The 21999-nt window shown below is 37.5% G+C and overlaps 2 protein-coding genes across 7 annotated transcripts in view; both read right to left on the bottom strand.

Moving 5' to 3' along the window:
* Positions 1 to 376: 376 nt before the first annotated feature.
* LOC106062713 (E3 ubiquitin-protein ligase LRSAM1-like) overlaps positions 377 to 21999 on the bottom strand; it is a 52907-nt gene continuing 31284 nt past the window's right edge. For all 6 annotated transcript variants that reach the window (XM_056040171.1, XM_056040170.1, XM_056040173.1 and 3 more), the window contains 11 exons: positions 20599 to 20686; positions 20156 to 20252; positions 18838 to 18908; positions 18027 to 18126; positions 17031 to 17118; positions 16645 to 16800; positions 14904 to 14999; positions 12837 to 12935; positions 10679 to 10915; positions 9807 to 9983; positions 377 to 7880 (listed from right to left, as the gene is read on the bottom strand). In XM_056040171.1, the coding sequence (XP_055896146.1) occupies positions 7752 to 7880; positions 9807 to 9983; positions 10679 to 10915; positions 12837 to 12935; positions 14904 to 14999; positions 16645 to 16800; positions 17031 to 17118; positions 18027 to 18126; positions 18838 to 18908; positions 20156 to 20252; positions 20599 to 20686 (1338 nt within the window). In that variant the 3' untranslated portion in view covers positions 377 to 7751. The remainder of the gene's footprint in view (positions 7881 to 9806; positions 9984 to 10678; positions 10916 to 12836; positions 12936 to 14903; positions 15000 to 16644; positions 16801 to 17030; positions 17119 to 18026; positions 18127 to 18837; positions 18909 to 20155; positions 20253 to 20598; positions 20687 to 21999) is intronic.
* On the bottom strand, positions 1592 to 2092 carry LOC129928154 (uncharacterized transmembrane protein DDB_G0289901-like). The gene has a single exon (XM_056041092.1). It carries the CDS (start codon positions 2090 to 2092, stop codon positions 1592 to 1594), a length of 501 nt encoding a protein of 166 aa, XP_055897067.1.

Below are 21999 nucleotides of genomic sequence, written 5' to 3'. Positions count from 1 at the left end.
GACTTATTAAACTATTCTTTAGTTGTTTGCTAATGATTACATTAGCACAGTGGGCTCATTAGGGCTGGTGTTAGTCCCATAGTGACAACACTACCTTAGCACTACCTTAGCACAGTGGGCTCATTAGGGCTGGTGTTAGCCCCATAGTGACACCAATGCCTTAGTACAGACACATACTGCAACTAGAGGGAATGTATATTTACTGTTTCTTTTATACACCATTCATGCATTAAGATTTTCCTTCAGAAGAGTTAACATTATCACATCCCAGCCCATATGCCGGGGTCAGGCAATGTTCCAACATGGGACCATTGAGACAGCTCAGAGTGCAGCCTTCCATTCTCAAATGTTAGCAAAGAAAACAACTCAAAAAAAATAAAATTTTCATTTTTTATTTATTTCTTGTGTACAAAGTAAAAAAAAAACAAAAACAAGTGAGACATCAAAGTGCTGTTACAAAAGAAAACATTGGAACAGGAAATAGAATCAAAACACTTTCAAAACAAACAGAAACATTGAGATATAATAAATAGTTGGACAAACTGTTCAAACAGAAATTACGTTTCAATATATCTTTGTATACATTGACCCATCTGATTGGAGGATTATTTCCTATTCTAATTACCTTATTGAATCTTGAGTTGGAGTACTTTTAATTTTACTGTGGGATCAGTCTCAGAGAATCTAGATAGTACCTCCAAGACTTGTGCATTAACAAAGAGTTCTGCACTAAATACTAATGCTAACAAATGAAGTGAAAAATTCATTGATGTTCCATATGCAAGGACATGTACACCTTTTTATAATCAATCATGAATAAAAGTGTTCTCTGAACTGAATTAGAACAACTGTTTGTAGATTCGCATAAATCTTTTAATTACCCCTGTATCAGTTTGAGCTGCTTGTACATACAAAGTATTTCTAATGTGAATGTCTGTGAATCATTGAACTGTACACAGCAATGAGAACAACATTTGGGGAAGAGATCGTTCTGTCTTTGTGCTTAGGCAATATTGCACTTGTATTTGGTGCACAACTAAGACAACAGGGGTGACAATCCTCCTTTAATAAAAAGTTTCAATTAAAGGCAGACACTAATAAGATAGAAGTACATACACTCTCTACAAACAGAAACAAAAAAAACTTCTTTATATTTTGATTGACTCTGGCAAGAGAACACATTGATTTTGTACAGGTTGCTTCTTACAGTGTACCCCGCTAATGTCAAGGAAAATTTCAAAGAAGTTTTGATCTCTTCAGACTTTTGATGGCAGATAACATTCATATTACAATGCAATTAACCCAATGCCATGTCAGAGCTAGAATAAGCTGAACCTATTACAATGCCTTGAACCAAAAGCCATGTCAGGGCACCTACCAGCTGAACCTATTCCAATGCCATGAACCCATGGACACAAACTTACTGCCATGTTATAAGAAGTGTAACTTGTTTCCATGAAAAGGACATCCATCACTCATCCATCCATCACTCATCCATCCAGCACCCATCCATCACTCATCCATCCAGCACTCACCCATCCATCACTCATCCATCCAGCACTCACCCATCCAGCACTCACCCATCCAGCACTCATCCATCACTCATCCATCCAGCACTCACCCATCCATCACTCATCCATCCAGCAATCACCCATCCAGCACTCATCCATTCAGCACTCACCCATCCAGCACTCACCCATCCAGCACTCACCCATCCAGCACTCACCCATCCAGCACTCATCCATCCAGCACTCACCCATCCTCCAGCACTCACCCATCCTCCAGCACTCACCCATCCTCCAGCACTCACCCATCCAGCAATCATCCATCCAGCACTCATCCATCCAGCACTCACCCATCCAGCACTCACCCATCCTCCAGCACTCACCCATCCTCCAGCACTCACCCATCCAGCAATCATCCATCCAGCACTCATCCATCCAGCACTCACCCATCCAGCAGTCATCCATCCAGCAACACTCATCCAACCAGCACTCATCCATCCAGCACTCACCCATCCAGCACTTACCCATCCCCATCCAGCACTCACCCATCCAGCACTCATCACCTGTTTTAGATTTCCTACCCACATTTTACAATTATAAATTTAAATTCTAACCCTACACTGAGAGATTGAAACAATGGTGGCTAACACCATATGCTAATTAATGACTACAAATTCCTTTAGTTAGGTTCAAGTTAAAGATGATGAATGGAATTCTTATTGTTTGAGCTTGAGCTAGGAGACAAATATATTCTTTTATATTCATAAACGGCAAACTAAATTTACAACTTGGATTTAGACATTACCTGTGTCGTTAAAAAGAATAATTTCTCTCTACACAAACATGATAATTAATTTACAAGTTATGAGCTGTTGTAAAGAAAAAATCTACTAAAACTACAGGATAACAAGTTTGATAAATAATATACATGTGAAATGTGAGCCCCAAGTCAAATGAAAGTCAGTTGTCAAGGGGAATAATTGTATACAAATAGATAAATAAAGGGAGACAATACAAAATCACAGCCAAACTGAGTGATTAACATAAGAAACAGTCAAATCCATGTTTAATTTTTTTTCTTGACAATAAATATGTGGATAATGTTTAATATGATAGTATGTTCAGAAACTGAAGTGTCTGGGTTTGTTTTGGTTTGCATATTAATTAAGATTCAATGATATATGTTATAAATAATACTGTTCAGAAAGTTTTCATTTCACCCTTGTGATATGAGAGACAAAGTTTTTCTATAATGGGTACTTTAGAGCTAATATAAACTTGGCCAGGCTAAATAAAATAGTACATCGAGGATATATAAATCTATTGAGAAAATGTTTATTTAACAAGAGACATTGAAGTGGCAGAGTAAACAATTTCTCTTAAATTCAGAGCAAAATAAATAAAATAGTACATCGAGGATATATAAATCTATTGAGAAAATGTTTATTTAACAAGAGACATTGAAGTGGCAGAGTAAACAATTTCTCTTAAATTCAGAGCAAAATAAATAAAATAGTACATCGAGGATATATAAATCTATTGAGAAAATGTTTATTTAACAAGAGACATTGAAGTGGCAGAGTAAACAATTTCTCTTAAATTCAGAGCAAAATAAATAAAATAGTACATCGAGGATATATAAATCTATTGAGAAAATGTTTATTTAACAAGAGACATTGAAGTGGCAGAGTAAACAATTTCTCTTAAATTCAGAGCAAAATAAATAAAATAGTACATCGAGGATATATAAATCTATTGAGAAAATGTTTATTTAACAAGAGACATTGAAGTGGCAGAGTAAACAATTTCTCTTAAATTCAGAGCAAAATAAATAAAATAGTACATCGAGGATATATAAATCTATTGAGAAAATGTTTATTTAACAAGAGACATTGAAGTGGCAGAGTAAACAATTTCTCTTAAATTCAGAGCAAAATAAATAAAATAGTACATCGAGGATATATAAATCTATTGAGAAAATGTTTATTTAACAAGAGACATTGAAGTGGCAGAGTAAACAATTTCTCTTAAATTCAGAGCAAAATAAATAAAATAGTACATCGAGGATATATAAATCTATTGAGAAAATGTTTATTTAACAAGAGACATTGAAGTGGCAGAGTAAACAATTTCTCTTAAATTCAGAGCAAAATAAATAAAATAGTACATCGAGGATATATAAATCTATTGAGAAAATGTTTATTTAACAAGAGACATTGAAGTGGCAGAGTAAACAATTTCTCTTAAATTCAGAGCAAAATAAATAAAATAGTACATCGAGGATATATAAATCTATTGAGAAAATGTTTATTTAACAAGAGACATTGAAGTGGCAGAGTAAACAATTTCTCTTAAATTCAGAGCAAAATAAATAAAATAGTACATCGAGGATATATAAATCTATTGAGAAAATGTTTATTTAACAAGAGACATTGAAGTGGCAGAGTAAACAATTTCTCTTAAATTCAGAGCAAAATAAATAAAATAGTACATCGAGGATATATAAATCTATTGAGAAAATGTTTATTTAACAAGAGACATTGAAGTGGCAGAGTAAACAATTTCTCTTAAATTCAGAGCAAAATAAATAAAATAGTACATCGAGGATATATAAATCTATTGAGAAAATGTTTATTTAACAAGAGACATTGAAGTGGCAGAGTAAACAATTTCTCTTAAATTCAGAGCAAAATAAATAAAATAGTACATCGAGGATATATAAATCTATTGAGAAAATGTTTATTTAACAAGAGACATTGAAGTGGCAGAGTAAACAATTTCTCTTAAATTCAGAGCAAAATAAATAAAATAGTACATCGAGGATATATAAATCTATTGAGAAAATGTTTATTTAACAAGAGACATTGAAGTGGCAGAGTAAACAATTTCTCTTAAATTCAGAGCAAAATAAATAAAATAGTACATCGAGGATATATAAATCTATTGAGAAAATGTTTATTTAACAAGAGACATTGAAGTGGCAGAGTAAACAATTTCTCTTAAATTCAGAGCAAAATAAATAAAATAGTACATCGAGGATATATAAATCTATTGAGAAAATGTTTATTTAACAAGAGACATTGAAGTGGCAGAGTAAACAATTTCTCTTAAATTCAGAGCAAAATTTTGCTAAGTCCATTCTTAATGTTTAGAAAACAACATTTTTTTTTAGTGATGAATAAAATATCCAAAAACAATCACTTAGAAAAGAGAAACTTAAAAAATAGCTAATTTAGCTTTTTTTTTAAAAGTTAGCCTCATTTGCATGACAACAACAGGTCACAGATTAAAAACTAAGAGAAAATCAAGCAAGCAGGCTTCCACAGAGGTACCTGTAGATCAAGCTCTGCTGCTTCCTGTAAAACATCCTCGAGCAAAGCCTGGAATACAAACCAAAGATGATGATCAGTTTTGTGGATTTAAAAAAAGAGCATTCTATAGCGTCACTCTGGAAAATGGCAAGAAAATATGTCATCCCGCGACTATTTGTCCTGATCCTTCGACATCATAGATCCACCTATGCTTTAGAGACACGAAAGTCATCCACAAAGGTCGAAAAGAGGCTGCACTTGGCTCATCAGCGATGGCTGAGAAAGATCCTTGGAATAACATACCAACTTCATGTCACCAATTAAGAAAGCCTTTCCTGCACAGGCAGTCGCCCTCTAAGTGAAGTGGCAACCGAACGTTGTATGAGATTCGCAGGACATATCCTTAGACAAGACGAAACACATTTACCAAAGTCAGCCATAGGAAGTCGAAAAGAGGAAAGCGAAAACAGGGACAACCTGTCTCTAAGTAAGCACTAGGTGGCCAGGAAAGCTCTTACTTATCAAGTAACCAAAAATGTCACTAGATACTATTAATTTCAAGATAGATACTTCGGATCTAAAGAATGACTACTGTTGATCTAAAGAAAGACTACTGTTGATCTAAAGATAAATCTTATTGATTTAAAGAAAGAAAGAAAAACCTATTCAAGTTGTCTAATGAATTTGATGGATAAATTTTAATTCAAACAAGTTCAAAGATAAAAGTTCATTTTACAAATAGAAGATAAAACTTCTAGAACCTAGATAGTTGGGAATAAGATCATACAACATAAGCATTGTTTTAAGGGCAAAATTCCACATCACAGTCATCTCAATTAGGAAGAAAAAAAAACAATAATGTGACCTATAATCTGTAAATGTTTTCTCAATACTGGTGATGCTAATTGAAAACCACTGATAGATGTTTTCTTAGACTCTTGTATCTCTAAGCATTTAACTTGTTATCTTTGTATCTGTTTAGTCAATAGTTTATGTTGCATGTACGAGCAATGAATACAAACTAATATTTTTTGTTTTCAACAATGGTCACAATGTATGGAGGTATGTTGGCTGAGTGGTTAAGCGCTTAGCTTCTGAACCAGGGGTCCTAAGTTGGATTCTCAGTGAAGACTGGGATTTGGAATTTCAGGATCTTTAGGGCACCCCAGAGTCCACCCAGCTCTATTGGGTACCTGACTTTAAATGAGAAAAGTAAAGGTGGTTGGTCGTAGTGTTGGCTGCATTATACCCAGCTCGTTAACCATTGTCCAACGAAAACAAATGACCTTAACATCATCTACCAGGGTCTGAAAGGGGATCTTAACTTTATGAGCACAATGAACTTTGTTTGACTGAGACAAGTTTGAATGAAATCCATGAAAACATTAAAAACTTAGTAAAACCCAGATTATTGCAGAATACATAAAAAACATTTGAATAACTTATGACGACCAATAGTACATTTTTTACAAATAATATTAATATAACAAATAATATTAATCTCAAAAGTCAATGTCAACACATAATGAATTCAACCGAATCATAACCAAATCATTTTTTTAAGTACTGGTACCAGAATGAACCTCTTCACATCAGAAAACTAAAAAAAAGATATAACTTAACGGTTTCAGTACCAAATTGTTTGTCGACCATTGGAACACAGCGGAACCTAGATCCAACAATCAATACATAAAGTCAAACCTTACAAAGTGTCCGCAGTATAAATTTCTATACATCCAAAGTTGCTGCTGTCTATAAACCCTCAATTTGGTAAACAATCACTTAAAGTGTACTACAATTAAAAGGAAATTCAAAACAAAATTTGGCTTAACTAAAATCATAAAATAAGAATAAATAAAACACAAAAATCTCTAGACTCTGTAACAAAGTCCAACGTAACGAACAATTTAATTAGAACACAGAAAATAGATAAGGCTTAAAGAAAGATATAACCCTTTTCATTCGGTATGTTTTCAAACTCAAATGACAGACTACAAAGTTATATAATCAAAGTAGATGTTTTAATTATACACAAATGGCTTCCAGTCAATATAGTAAGGCTTTTAATTCTATTTTCAATTCATGTGTCAAGTTGTATCTAGCTAAATAAATAAAAAAAAAACTGTTGGACCAATGAACCGAAGGAAATAGGAGTAAAACTTGAGGGTGACATGGAATGAAGCTAAAAGACCTTTTTTTCAGCTGGAATGATGTCATCGTCTCAAACCAAGTTAAAACAAATCAACTCTTGTCAATATGAACTCAAGTGAATGCGCAGTCTTCTAGTGATAATGAGCTGAGACTTTGAAAAAAAGAAAAATCTTTTGATCTGGTCAAAGTTTCAATTAACCTATGGTAAGATTAAACATACGCATTTGTTTGTTTAAAAAGCTTATCCTTAATCAAGCAAATGGTTACAATTCATTCTAAATAATCTAATCAGTAACTAGCAGCATGCTATTGTAGTCTACACACTACCAATCCACTACTTTGCACTCAATATCTTTTTAAAATACTTTTTAGATTTGTATGAAAAAAAACTGGCGCTTTAGTATTTCAAAATTCATGAAATCTCTAAAAATACAGCCAGGTTTAGGGTGCTATGTATGTGATTGTACACATTTGGTTTCATCTGATTGATAATCAGTCCATGCAGAGTAAGTTTATGCTGATCAATAAATCAATGCTTTAAAAAAAACCAAGGCAGCCTAATTAAATTGGTGCACCTGTTAGCAGAATAGCCAAAATATACTTAAAATACATTACAAGTTTTACAATTTGTTAATAAATCAACCAGTAGGACATCTAAATCTATTCGTAAGATGATTACAATATCTGACAAGCTCATATGAGTGGAGGTCAAAGGTCAGGTGAAATGCTACAAGTATAAAATTACAACGGTAGGCAAGTAGGTCAACTCAACTTTGGCTGAAACTCATGTAGAAGGCAGACTGATTCGAATCTTGGCTGAAATCTGTGCTCGGCAGAGTGGACACTCCTTGACCGGCGTCGCACAGGTGGCACAGCAACATACATGACCGCAAGTCAGGAATATAATGTTGGACTGTAGGGAGACAAATATTTAAATAGATTAAACATACAAGAGGGAAATATCTTTTATAAGCGTCATATTTCACATTTTTGTTCACATTTGTTCCTGTGTTTAGGTTGTGGTCACTACATTTTACCCCAGGATTATTTTTTTTTTTAAAATATGCTTTTGTCAGTTCTATCAGATAGAGTTGCCTCAACCGAATGTTAGAGGTCTATCAGATAGAGTTGCCTCAATCGAATGTTAGAGGTCTATCAGATAGAGTTGCCTCAATCGAATGTTAGAGGTCTATAAGATACAGTTGCCTCAATCGAATGTTAGAGGTCTATCAGATAAGAGTTGCCTCAACCGAATGTTAGAGGTCTATCAGATAGAGTTGCCTCAATCGAATGTTAGAGGTCTATCAGATAGAGTTGCCTCAATCAAATGTTAGAGGTCTATCAGATAGAGTTGCCTCAACCGAATGTTAGATGTCAGTGAAGGCCCAACCTTACTTTTTCTTCCCTATATTCTTCTGGAGCATCCTTACTTCCTGCACTAATCTGGAGGGGCTCAAGGACTGGTTATGCCCTGTGGGCTTACATTGAGCATTGCTGTTTAAGGAAAATCTTGGCCAAAGAGCTCATCTTAAGAATGAAGTCTCCAAATGTGTCTAAAACAGATCTTTTGTTGATGTGATGTATTGAAGCATTCCTACCGTTTAAAAGATGGACATTCTACAAACTAGTATCAAGTATATTACTGGACCTTACTTACTTAATCCTGTGTACTCTCAGGGGAGCATAGGGCCACAACCACACCTCTCCATCAAACTCAGTTCTGAGCAGCTTTCTTCATCTGCTCCCATGTCATTCCAGTACCCTCAGCTTCACTGATGACTGACCTCTTCCAGGTTTGCTTGGGTCTGCCCACTTTCCTCTTTCCTTGTGGGTTCCAGTCAAGTGCCTGCCTTGCAACATTAGTAGCTGGTTTTTGCAGGGTGTGTCCTATCCAGCTCCATTTTCGTTTTGTGATGTCTTGGGCTATGGGCTTTTGTCTAGTTCTCTCCCACAAATCGATTGTAGTTATCTTTTCTGGCCACATAATTCCTAATATCCGGCGTAGGCATCTGTTAACAAAGGTCTGGAGCTTTTCCATATTTGTTTTAGTGACTCTCCAAGTTTCTGAACCGTATAGAAGGACAGACTTAACTTAAGGCATCTGTTAACAAAGGTCTGGAGCTTTTCCATATTTGTTTTAGTGACTTTCTGAACCGTATAGAAGGACAGACTTAACGTTTGTATTATAGATTCGTATTTAGTTATGTAGAGATAGTGCCTTAGAGCGCCAGATTGTTTGAAGAGTTGAAAAGGCAGACCTAGCTTTATTGATCCGAATTAGTATATCATCATCAGCTCCGCCGTCTTTACCAACTCTACTTCTCAGATAAGTGGCGTGGCCCGTATCAAGGATGTTGTCTCCCTGTAGCATGATTGGGTTCTCCTGTCTGTTGTTGTTGATCCTCATAACTGTTTTCTTTTTGTTGATTAGAAGTCCAGTCTTTTTCGCTATTTCTGAGAGTCTGGTCAGTTTGGTCTGAGCATTTTGTTGTGTATGGGAGAGGAGGCAGATGTCATCGGCGAAATCCAGGTCCTCTAAATGTTGTGTTAGTGTCCATTGTATGCCGCTTTTGTTATCTAAGACTGTCTGTCTCATGACCCAATCAATCACCAGCAAAAATATCAAGGGCGCAAGCATACATCCCTGTCGTACTCCTGTTTTTACTTGAAAAGGGTTGGTCAGCTTACCATTGTGTGTTACTTGACATGATGAGTCATCATATAACTGTTTAATGATATTGGTAAATTTTACTGGACCTTGATATAATACAATTCCTACAATGCACATCCCATGACAGTTGATGAACTAATTAGCATAAAATACAATCTCTACTCATACCTGGTTATCAAGGCAAATAGAACACTCAGAATGCAATCCTCTAGCCGTGACGGACAACTGCCTTTGCAGTAGGGAGTCTGGCAGAGAGGGCAATCCATCAGGAGAAGCTATCGGAGCCGATGGTTGGATTGCTGTTGAAGCTGAAGGCAGACCTGGGCGAACTGGTACAAACATCTCCTAGCGTGTCAAAGAGAATAATATTTACAGTCATAAAACAGGTCAAAGCAGTAAGACAAATCAGAGAATCAAATTTATTTTTAAAGTACTCAGCTAAATATCTGTACAAACTGAAAAAAAAATTATCTAAATTTTAAACTGATTTATAGAAGCCATTTTTTGTGATGTTTTATCTACAAGATGAACATAATAATAGATGGACAGAGCGAGAGTTCAATTCCTTGTTTCTTACAGAAAACAGGCCCCCTATTGTCTGTCCTCTGGTAAAGAAAGCCTTCAGGACAGAAGACTCAAAAGTAAAGTAGCAATTATACATAAAACACTGAACCATAATCTTCAAATACAAAAACAAAATTTAATAAAATACTCTGAAAGACACAAAGATAAAGGCACATTCCCTCATCCCATATGCTAGGACAAATTTGTACAAAAAGCTCCTTCTTCCCTAGTGCTATTAGAGCACGGAATGGGTTGCCTGATCTAGCCAGGAAAACCAATGACTTGGCAGAATTTAGGTCAAAGGTTAATAGTATGCATGACTAAATGCATGGCGCATAGGACGTAATCATCTTTTTTTTGAAGTAACGTATCATTTAAGATAAGATAAGATAAAGAACATGTTTGCCCTCGGAATGACTATCCGACTAGAAGTGACGAAGCCTGGAATTAGAAGCTGATAAATGTCTCAAACTTACTCTGGTTTTCTCCCTAACCTTCTCCAAGGCTGTTTTCTCTCCCGTCTGCTGGCAGGCAATGTTCTTCAGGACAGCCTTTCTCAGACCCAGCTCGTGAACACCCATCTGTTTGAGGTCATCCTCTGACAGGGTCATCATAGTCTCTATGGTGATGCGGTGTCGAGCAAATAGAGGAATGTAATCTTCTGCCCCAGAGGTAATCAGTATGTCCTTGACAGCAAACTCTAGCTGACTCTCCTGTTTGAAAGAATTCAATAAGTCTCAATTCCTAAAAAAAATTGGTTCACTATAAAAAAAAAATATAGAAAAACTTTCAAACATACAGAAACAAATCTTTGTAGAAAATAGTAGATTGAAAACTAGACTAGAATTTCAGTACACTGAAGAACGCATAAAATATTGTGCTTTAATTGACAAATTTTACAATCTTTTCACAGTGGTAGGTACAAGTTTACAAGGAAGAGTCTTTAATGCTTAACTAGTGGGGAGAGGTAGCATCTTTAGCACTGCCACATTCATCCACTTGTTAGTGCTACTGGGGAGAGGTAGCATCTTTAGCGCTGCCACATTCATCCACTTGTTAGTGCTACTGGGGAGAGGTAGCATCTTTAGCACTGCCACATTCATCCACTTGTTAGTGCTACTGGGAAGAGGTGGCATCTTTAGCACTGCCAAATTCATCCACTTGTTAGTGCTGCTGGGGAGAGGTGTCATCTTTAGCACTGCCACATTCATCCACTTGTTAGTGCTGCTGGGGAGAGGTGGCATCTTTAGCACTGCCAAATTCATCCACTTGTTAGTGCTGCTAGGGAGAGGTAGCATCTTTAGCACTGCCACATTCATCCACTTGTTAGTGCTGCTGGGGAGAGATGGCATCTTTAGCACTGCCAAATTCATCCACTTGTTAGTGCTACTGGGGAGAGGTAGCATCTTTAGCACTACCACATTCATCAACTTGTTAGTGCTAGTGGGGAGAGGTAGCATCTTTAGCACTGCCACATTCATCCACTTGTTAGTGCTACTGGGGAGAGGTAGCATCTTTAGCACTGCCACATTCATCCACTTGTTAGTGCTACTGGGGAGAGGTAGCATCTTTAGCACTGCCACATTCATCAACTTGTCAGTGCTGCTGGGGAGAGCTAGCATCTTTAGCACTGCCACATTCATCCACTTGTTAGTGCTGCTGGGGATAGGTAGCATCTTTAGCACTGCCACATTCATCCACTTGTTAGTGCTACTGGGGAGAGGTAGCATCTTTAGCACTGCCACATTCATCCACTTGTTAGTGCTATTTGGAAGAGGTAGCATCTTTAGCACTGCCACATTCATCCACTTGTTAGTGCTACTGGGGAGAGGTAGCATCTTTAGCACTGCCACATTCATCCACTTGTTAGTGCTACTGGGGAGAGGTAGCATCTTTAGCACTGCCAAATTCATCCACTTGTTAGTGCTACTGGGGAGAGGTAGCATCTTTAGCACTACCACATTCATCAACTTGTTAGTGCTAGTGGGGAGAGGTAGCATCTTTAGCACTGCCACATTCATCCACTTGTTAGTGCAACTGGGGATAGGTAGCATCTTTAGCACTGCCACATTCATCAACTTGTCAGTGCTGCTGGGGAGAGCTAGCATCTTTAGCACTGCCACATTCATCCACTTGTTAGTGCTGCTGGGTAGAGGTAGCATCTTTAGCACTGCCACATTCATCCTCTTGTTAGTGCTACTGGGGAGAGGTAGCATCTTTAGCACTGCCACATTCATCCACTTGTTAGTGCTATTGGGAAGAGGTAGCATCTTTAGCACTGCCACATTCATCCACTTGTTAGTGCTACTGGGGAGAGGTAGCATCTTTAGCACTGCCACATTCATCCACTTGTTAGTGCTACTGGGGAGAGGTAGCATCTTTAGCACTGCCACATTCATCCACTTGTTAGTGCTACTGGGGAGAGCTAGCATCTTTAGCACTGTCACATTCATCAACTTGTCAGTGCTGCTGGGGAGAGCTAGCATCTTTAGCACTGTCACATTCATCAACTTGTCAGTGCTGCTGGGGAGAGCTAGCATCTTTAGCACTGCCATATTCATCAACTTGTTAGTGCTACTGGGGAGAGGTAGCATCTTTAGCACTGCCACATTCATCAACATGTTAATTACTTACTTTGTCAATGAGGGACTGAGGCTTCCAATCTAGCAGCCTCTGGAACTGAGCCAGCCAATAATCTTGTTGACCATCTTCCCTCTGCTCTTCCATTTCAATCTAAACACAGAAAGAGAAACAGGGCAGATTTCTTATACAGACGTGACTTCAATGAAGAAAATGATTAAGTGTATTCACAGATACTATCTCATACAGTACAGACGTGACTTCAATGAAGAAAATGATTAAGTGTATTCACAGATACTATCTCATACAGTACAGACGTGACTTCAATGAAGAAGATGTTATGTGTATTCACAGATACTATCTCATACAGTACAGACGTGACTTCAATGAAGAAAATGATTAAGTGTATTCACAGATACTATCTCATACAGTACAGACGTGACTTCAATGAAGAAGATGATTATGTGTATTCACAGATACTATTTCATACAATACAGACGCAACTTCAAAAACGAAGATGATTATGTATATTCATAGATAGTATTTTATAGCACAACGAAATGACATTATATCTCATTACAGATGTAGCTAATAAATAATAAATTTAATCGAGATGAACAATCAATCAAAGCCATGTTAAAACTAAACAATAAACAATCAATCAATGACATGTTAAAACTAAACAATGAACAATCAATCATTGCCATGATAAAACTAAACAATGAACAATCATTCATTGCCATGATAAAACTAAACAATCTATGTTCAATCTAAGTTGAATCAACAAGTGCTATAAGAAAACTATAAGAAAACTATATCCTATAAGAAAACTATATCCTATAAGTAAACTATATCCTATAAGAAAACTATATCCTATAAGAAAACTATATCCTATAAGTAAACTATATCCTATAAGTAAACTATATCCTATAAGTAAACTATATCCTATAAGAAAACTATATCCTATAAGTAAACTATATCCTATAAGTAAACTATATCCCTATAAGTAAACTATATCCTATAAGTAAACTATATCCTATAAGTAAACTATATCCTATAAGTAAACTATATCCTACACACAAACAAAAATGAAACTGCAAGTGTACTCTTTGGTTGTTTTTTGTCATAAATCAAATTTGAACCATTGACAATTTTTCTTTAAAAAATTTACCTTTATAAAGAAAACTAAAATAGACCATGGGTAGACAATGGCTCTGTCTAAATGAGATGCGAAAAATATGCGGATCACAACTGGGTTTGTGTAATAATGTGAAACACTGCACTTATCCTTAATCTTTGGAATCAAAGACATTCTCATTTATAAAGCATAACAAGTGTTTGTTCAGAATCTGATATAATGCGCTAGCCCAACTCACAGGCAAAAAAACAAAAGGCAACCCAAAGGCAGACCCTGAATGCGATGAATGTGGAAGCAGATCTACGACAGCTTGGGGTTAGGGCATGGAGGTGAAAGGCCCTTTGTTTGTAAAATGTTTGTTTGTAAAATGTTTGTTTGTACAATGTTTTACATGCTTCTGTTGTCCCTTCAGAGTTGAAGATAATTTACTTCCAAGTCCAAACCTCACGCAGGACGACGGGGGGATGGAAGCGGGCAGGGTTTGAACCCGGGACCATCGGTAAGTCTGAATGACAGTCCTGAGCGCTAACCGCACGACCAGGCAGCCATCTGAATGGAGGGATGTGTTAAAGCAAGCCAGAGCCCTCCATGGGCTGTAGCGCCACTGGGATGGAGGGATGGATGGATATAACATTGCATGCATTCAAATATTAGAAAACCAAAACCATTAAATGTGTACAACTTCAGCAAATCAGGACACAGGGCATAGAGTTTAAACATTTCATGCACAGTATTATCCCACATATTATTTTGTCTGACAATCATCTGATTGTTTCCACAGAATGGCAGAACCAAATGTTTTCTGTTTAAATCTCATATAGACACAGTAAATAGAACAAAATAACTCTAACTCCTTAGCAAGGCTTGACAATGGAAAACTAAAATTAAAAAATCAATGCATACTAAACAAACTGAATATTAAACTGGTTTTATATAAAACTGACAAAATCCATATATACTAACAAAGAATATAAACCACTCACCAATCGCTTCTTCAGTTCGGCTTTTCTTTTCTCTGATTCTTCCAATAACTGGGACAGCATGGCTGACAATGCGATTCTTTGCTCTGCCACTACATTCTGTTTATTAAAAAAAATAATTTTTTTAAGTCCAGGCACATTGCGATCTAAGATTAACCAATCAAAACACAACGATGAGACACAGGCTTTGACCACATGTAAGAGATTGTCTACAACTGGGTTTGCGAACTGGCTTGCCCTGGTGACCCCAACAACTGCGGCACTTGGCATTTAACTTTATCTCTAGTCCAGTGTTTACCTTAATGGAACACTGGACTAGATTGTCACAGTTAATCTTTGCTTATTTTTTTATTTGACTCATTTCGTCCCACATATTTTGAATGAAATTTAGATCTACAGATATAGGTCAGCTCATGAGAGCAGAGTGGTAAAGAGATATAGGTCAGCTCATGAGAGCAGAGTGGTAAAGAGATATGGTCAGCTCATGAGAGCAGAGTGGTAAAGAGACTATTATAGGTCAGCTCATGAGAGCAGAGTGCTAAAGAGATATAGGTCAGCTCATGAGAGCAGAGTGCTAAAGAGATTTGCTTCCAAAGCAAAGGTCTCAAGTTTAAATATTTGACTGTTTCTGGAATTTTAAATGCCCCTAACTCCACCCACTCTGACAGGCACCTGACTTGAGGAAGCAAAGGCGATTGGCCGTACATTATGGCAACATGACACCAGTCTTAACAGTTGGCCATAGAAACATATTGTTACGAATCTCACTATCCAGGCTCTCTGCAAACTGCACCATACACCACCAACTTAAAGAACTTGACAAGTCAGGGCTCCAAAATAACGTAAAGGTTTAATGTCCATAAATAACAGCCAATACTGTACAATTGGCAGCACGTAGAACAGTACAAATAGCTCTGCGATAACAAATATCTCTCCGATAACACCGTTCCACCGTATCAAGTCTTGCACTGGCCGATCCGTCTCGTTCCGGGCTTGCACTGGGTTCAACAGTTCGGGACAGACTTCACACACTTGGGCTCGTTGTGTCGGACTCGATCACAGACCAAGATCAAGACGCCGTTCGTCTCAACTGTACTTGACAGTACTCCGCACTGAACCGTCGTAATGCTCCGTACAGAACCACACCCTTGAACTGTGCTGTAGTCGACCGTGTTCTGAACTCCTGTCGTGAACCCGCTTTCTGAACCGTCTTGACTGCGACACCTCCGCTCTTATATAGGGTCCCTACTGGCCTTCTCGAACCGGACAGAACGCCGCTCGACGTTTCTAGGTGGTCAGATGACTACAACTCTCGTGACGCTCCTGAGCTCTGTTCACGACGTCGATCCTTCCCGGACCGCCGTCGATCCTTCCCGAACCGCCGTGTTGACACTCGTCTCGGCTGACCGTCGTAGCTCGTCACGGTTGACCGCTCGTCTAGCGCTGGCCTGGGGCGATTTGCGTCGGCTGACTACACTCACACCACTACCCCCATCTGTGCTACCACCAGGTTTATAACAATATCATCTGCCTGCATAGATTGCAAGGGGTACTTTTACTTTACTTAACTTCTTAGTCTCAGTATCAACTCACAATGCAAGCCTAGAGAAGTATGTTATTAAAGATTTCATTGCCATGAAAAGTTTTAAAGTGATTTTTTTTTTAAATGAGGCTTGACCTTTCTATATGGATTCCCAAATAAAATGTGGAAAAACAAGTTAAAAAGAAATATTTCGGTTCTTACAATTTCATGCTGCATGCGTTTCGCTCTGTTGTCCATCTCTACCGCAGTCAGTTGTGCCAACTCAGATTCAATCAAAACAATCTGAGACCTGATTCGAGCATGAACCATATCTTGGGATATCAACAAGGCTTCAAACGCTGCCTTTTGGAGTTCCTCCTACATGAACGAGAGGAAACATTTCTCCATTAATTATGCAAGTAAACAGACCAGGTTTTAAGCATCTCAAAGAAATAAAACATCGAGCCTTAACTGTTAATTATGCTACAATTTAAAATTCAAAAATGACAAAGTTGCTAACTATAATTCCTGTGTAGTTAAAGATCATTCCAATTGTTAATCCTTTGCTTTCATAAAAATGTATAAATTGAAGTTAATGTAATGCATACTTCCTCTGCCAGTTTGGCCACCATTTTCTTGTTCTCTAGATCCTTGTAGTGAATTAGACTGTGCATCTGGCCAACTTCAAAGTTTTCCCTAGACAAAAAAAAATGTTACACAAACTGGAGCCTGACCAAGCATTAATTAAAATAAATTATTTAGTTGTCTTGTGGTACACTTAAAATTATTTTAGGGGCCAAAAATTAGATTAGGGAAACCTTTATAATTCTGTTTTTATTCATCAGTACAAATGTGTAATTTAACTAAAATGAAATAAATATATTTAAAAATGAACATTGGGTGTGAGCTACAGCAAGAATCTCAATCTGGCCAGATTCCACTGCAAGTTGTAGCCAATATTTTATTTATTTGATGGCATGAAGATCAATAAGGACTTTATTTACAAAATAAATGCTAAACATTTAGTATTTTAAATAAAAAGTATACAAAATTAAATAAATAGATCACCAGTTGTCATTCAAACCTCGACTTAGTTTATAATAATAATAATGATAATAATAATAATAAGCCTTTAACATTCCTAAGAAGATTCACATTGCCTGTCAGAGGGCAGTACTGCTGCAGACCTGCCACATCAGCAAAAAATTCTTCAGTGGATACTGATAAAGGGACTGCCATGAATTTTGTTTCTCTATAACAAAACCCAACCCTGGCAGTGCCGAGAATGAACACTCGTTCGTTTCTAACATAATAATAATAAAGTGTCACTGTTTCAGAGTGGCTAGTTGAAAAAAGTGCAGTATTTCCTATGGTGTTTAGATGACATTATAGGAAAGACTCAATATATTAGTAAGAAAAGTGTAAAACTAGAACATGAATAAATGCCATAAAACAAATCATTCAAGCTATTATTTCCCTTGACATAACTCCAGCCATCTCGTCATTCAAGAGAAAATCAAAAGTTCCTTCCCTTCTATTTAAAAAAAAAGAGAAAAACTCAAGCCTAAAAAAAGGATCTGGAAGATCTAAAACTTAAAACTTACTGATCTAAGGCTTCTCTGATAGTCACGCCTTTCATCAGCTCCACATCTTGCCTTGTCGACTCCATCAGAGCGAACTCCATCAACATTGTCTTCATGTCATCTGAACAGAAACATGCAAGAAATTTAATGGATCAGACGTGAAGGAAACTTTCACCTGAGTTCAAAGTTCATAAGTAACATGAAAGAAATGAACAAGATTGTGATGCACAGTTTACAGATACTTCCTGGTTTAGGAGACTCTCAGATTTTAGAAACCATTACTTAAATATCAAAAGTGAAAGCCTACTATTAGATTTTATGTTTTGGGTATCTGGGTAATTGGCTTTTATCTATGGCTACCCGGGCATGCTACCCTGCCTAACAGTGGCGCCCATGTGGAAATGATCTTAGGAGGAAACGATTAGGCTAAAGGGTAGTAAAACAAGACTCCCGTGGGGGTGCCTAAGGGTCTGCGAGAGCATCCTCATTGCAATGTGTGGAGTTGTAAAAAAGCTCCCACAACCTTGTCACAATCCAGGCGCCGTTCCTCAAGGAGCATAATAAATGGCGTGTCCTGCTCAGTTAGCCTGGTATAGAAAAGGAAAATGGCAGGGGTTTGGTGCACACTATCTCTGGCCGTGAGTCTGACACCCACCAGACAGAACAGTGTACACTGTTCTCATTCAGGTCGTGAAAGGGAGCTCTTGTTCAATTTTGCTGGCTTAGAGTTCCAAGAGCCGAAGGCTCTACCTGACAGTTTCAATAAGAAGAAGAAGAATCTATAATAATGTCAAGATACACTTTAACTCTTTAGACCAATAAAAACACTTACTCAAAATTTCATTCTTTCTAATATTCTGTAGCTCCTCCCACCGAACTTTCAGCCAATCTTCTTCTCTCATTCTGAAATAAATGACAGGTCTGAGCTTTGGAAGTTTTTAAAGCTGACAAATAGAACATACACATTTAATGGTATAGGTTGAATGCTGGAGGAGAAACATCTAGTGCCAGAGTAGGAACACCTGGAACTGGAGTAGGAATAGTCAAGCAAAGTGAAGAGTACTTGTATTTTTGTTGTTCGTCTAAATGTTACATTGTCAACACCTAACATTTGCAAGTTACTAAGCCTTCAATGATTGAAAGCACAAATTCTTAGATTTCTTATCTAGTTAAAATTTTATTTAAATTTCCTCTTCGTAACTATTTTCCCTCTGTAGTCAACAGAAGTGACTAACTATTACTTGACTATAACAGTCAGAAGTTTCAATTTCAGGTTGTTTTGTAGCAAGTGTGTAACACATCTGCTGGGTTTTATGAGTGTGTAGTTTCTCAACATTATGTTGTATTAATGGACCTGGTCTCACTTCTTGTACTTGTTGACTTCTGCTAGCGCGAAGAACTTACTACTTGCACATTAGACATAACTCACTAAATACACTGAATAAAGGCAGGTGGTAGCAGATGACAAATTTATTAAGTAAATATATCTTGGCTAATCTAGCCACAAAGGCACAAATATCAACATCATAAGATACAATTATTATTCCATGTCCAGAATAAACTAAACTTTACAAAATACATCTTGCAGCTGAGAACTACATTTACATCCTTACTCTACAAAGGCCAAGAAGTTACTGAGGTTTTCACTTCATATTCAGTTACAAACGGATAACTTTTTCCATGCTAAAGGCACAAGATAATCAAGTGACTACAAAATCACTTCATGTCACAGTGAGTCTCAAACAAGTCTGCAACACAGTGCAATGCATGTTTGGGAATGCTTATATTATCCTTTACTAACTCTGATCTTGGAGAGCTTCAGTGATGCTATTTTTAGTGTTTTACAAGTATTGTTAGAACAACGGGATGGGTTTTTATGACATGATGACAGCTGAGGGGAAAGGGGTGTTTTCACGGAAGATATTTGTTAACTCTTTAGGGATAGAGGGGAAAAGCGATGTTGCTCGTTGTTAAGTTGGCAGAGTTCTGAAATAATTGTCTCTTTAAATGTCTCTTTAGTTTGTTCTTGTTCATGGTTCTTCATTAACAGAATCCAGCAGCCTAGAACATTTGTAGATGAACAAAGACTTTCAAAGATGAAAATATTTTATCCAAACTACAGACACAGAAAAAAAAAAAAAAATTGTTACCGTTCTTCTTCCATCTGTTGCATCAGTTTCTCTGTTTCCTTGGTTTTCTTGTTGTAGTCTAGTATCTTAGACAATAGAGTACTGGCACCATGTTCAACTGGAAAATTCATTTCAGACAAGTGGATATAAAAACTTGAATGGCTTATTAACGAAACAGAATGTATGCTTATTAAAGCATTGCTAACATATAAGATGTAGTTCACACACACACAATTTCATACATTATTCAAACAGATAGAAACCTCACTTAGAACATATGGCCAGCGTATAAGTAGAAATTTAAACCAACAGTTCCTATTTCCAACTTGGAAAAATCATGAACATACCCTAGCAAAGAGGGGTAACTCTAAAAATATATAAAAAACTACCACAAATGACTACAGAAGTGTGAATATAACGAAGATTAAAGTCTTATTGTAGGTACTATTCAACCATTGACCTACTTTCATTTAAATATTGCACAAACTCTTCCTTCTCCATTTCCTTTCTGCTGTTCAAATCCACCAAGTCTTGGCAGTCTTGATCTGAGAACTGAAATTCAACAAGTAAACAACATAAATACCCAAGTCTTGGCAGTCTCACAAAAACCCAGAAAAACTTATTAATACCAAAAGACATTAAGTCAAAGAACATGTCTGGCGGTTATTGATGTCAGGGGGCAAGAATATTATGTCAAAGATTGTATACAAATATTTTGAATTTATGCCCAGAAATATGTACCCTACTCCAGCATACAGGACTTTTCTTAACAAAGAAACTAGATAGTGATCCTGTGATATAATATATATAGTCTATGTATGTTAATAATTCCGCAAGGTTGTTAAGGTTCCGCAAGGTTGTTAACGCTGGAAGTGGTAATGGTCTTAAGCCCATCATTACCTATAAAGTGCTTCCAATGGCATGCGTCTCAAATAGCCTCTGACAACCTGTCCAACTCCTGGTCTTCACGTGTGGCTCAGTATCTGAGCCTGGCGGAACCGTTACCACAGACAGGAGAAGGGGCAAAGGGGAGCAACTGGCGCCTAAACCAGTAAGCTTCGGGCAGGAGGGGCTCGTTAGCCTTGGTTGGCTACCCATATAGGAGAAGGAAAACTCTATATCCAAACCTCCGCTGCCCTGCGGCTTTACCCAAACACGGGAAAGGCTTCGGGAGACAACCCTGAGGAAAAATCAGGAGCTGGTGACCCTTAGGCAAACTGTGGCACACCGTGCTACAGCCTGGCAGATCCTGCAGCACTACTGATCCCAAACTGTATTGGATATTCCATTCCTTTAGTCACATCAGCTGCGCGGAGAGGGGGGAACTGCTGTGTGGGCAACATCGTTCCGACCATAAACAATGCCCAGGCTTTCATCTCACTTAGCTCTGAGATGAACCATAGTCATCCTACGACTGAAGGAGGCCAATGATGATGATGATGTTTATAATTGTAAAAAAAAAATAAAAAGTAAAGTTCCCCTTTCAGATCTTCTGGTCTATAGGGTAGATGATGTAAAGGTCATCTGTTTCTATGGCCTACGGTTAACGAGGGTGTCATGTGGCCAGCACAACGACCAACCGCCTTTACTTTTCCCCAACTAATGTCAGGTACCTATTTAGAGCTGGGTGGACTCAGTGGCGCCCAACGATCCCGAAACGAAAACCCCAGTCTTCACCGGGATTCGAACCCTGGGACCTTCGGTTCGGGAGTCAAGCGCTTTACCGCTCAGCCACCGCGCCTCCAGTCAGTGCCAAGTACTACAATAAAACTCTTCACAAGATAGCAGCCTTGTTCAATATCTATTCAGTTTAGCATGAGTGAACTAAGCTAGAAGCCTGTGATGATCTCGACGTGAACTATCGA

This window comes from Biomphalaria glabrata, chromosome 9 (assembly GCF_947242115.1).
Source record: "Biomphalaria glabrata chromosome 9, xgBioGlab47.1, whole genome shotgun sequence".
Classification (NCBI taxonomy): domain Eukaryota; kingdom Metazoa; phylum Mollusca; class Gastropoda; family Planorbidae; genus Biomphalaria; species Biomphalaria glabrata.
Note: the sequence above shows the minus strand (reverse complement) of the source record. Positions and strands in the feature narration are given on the sequence as shown.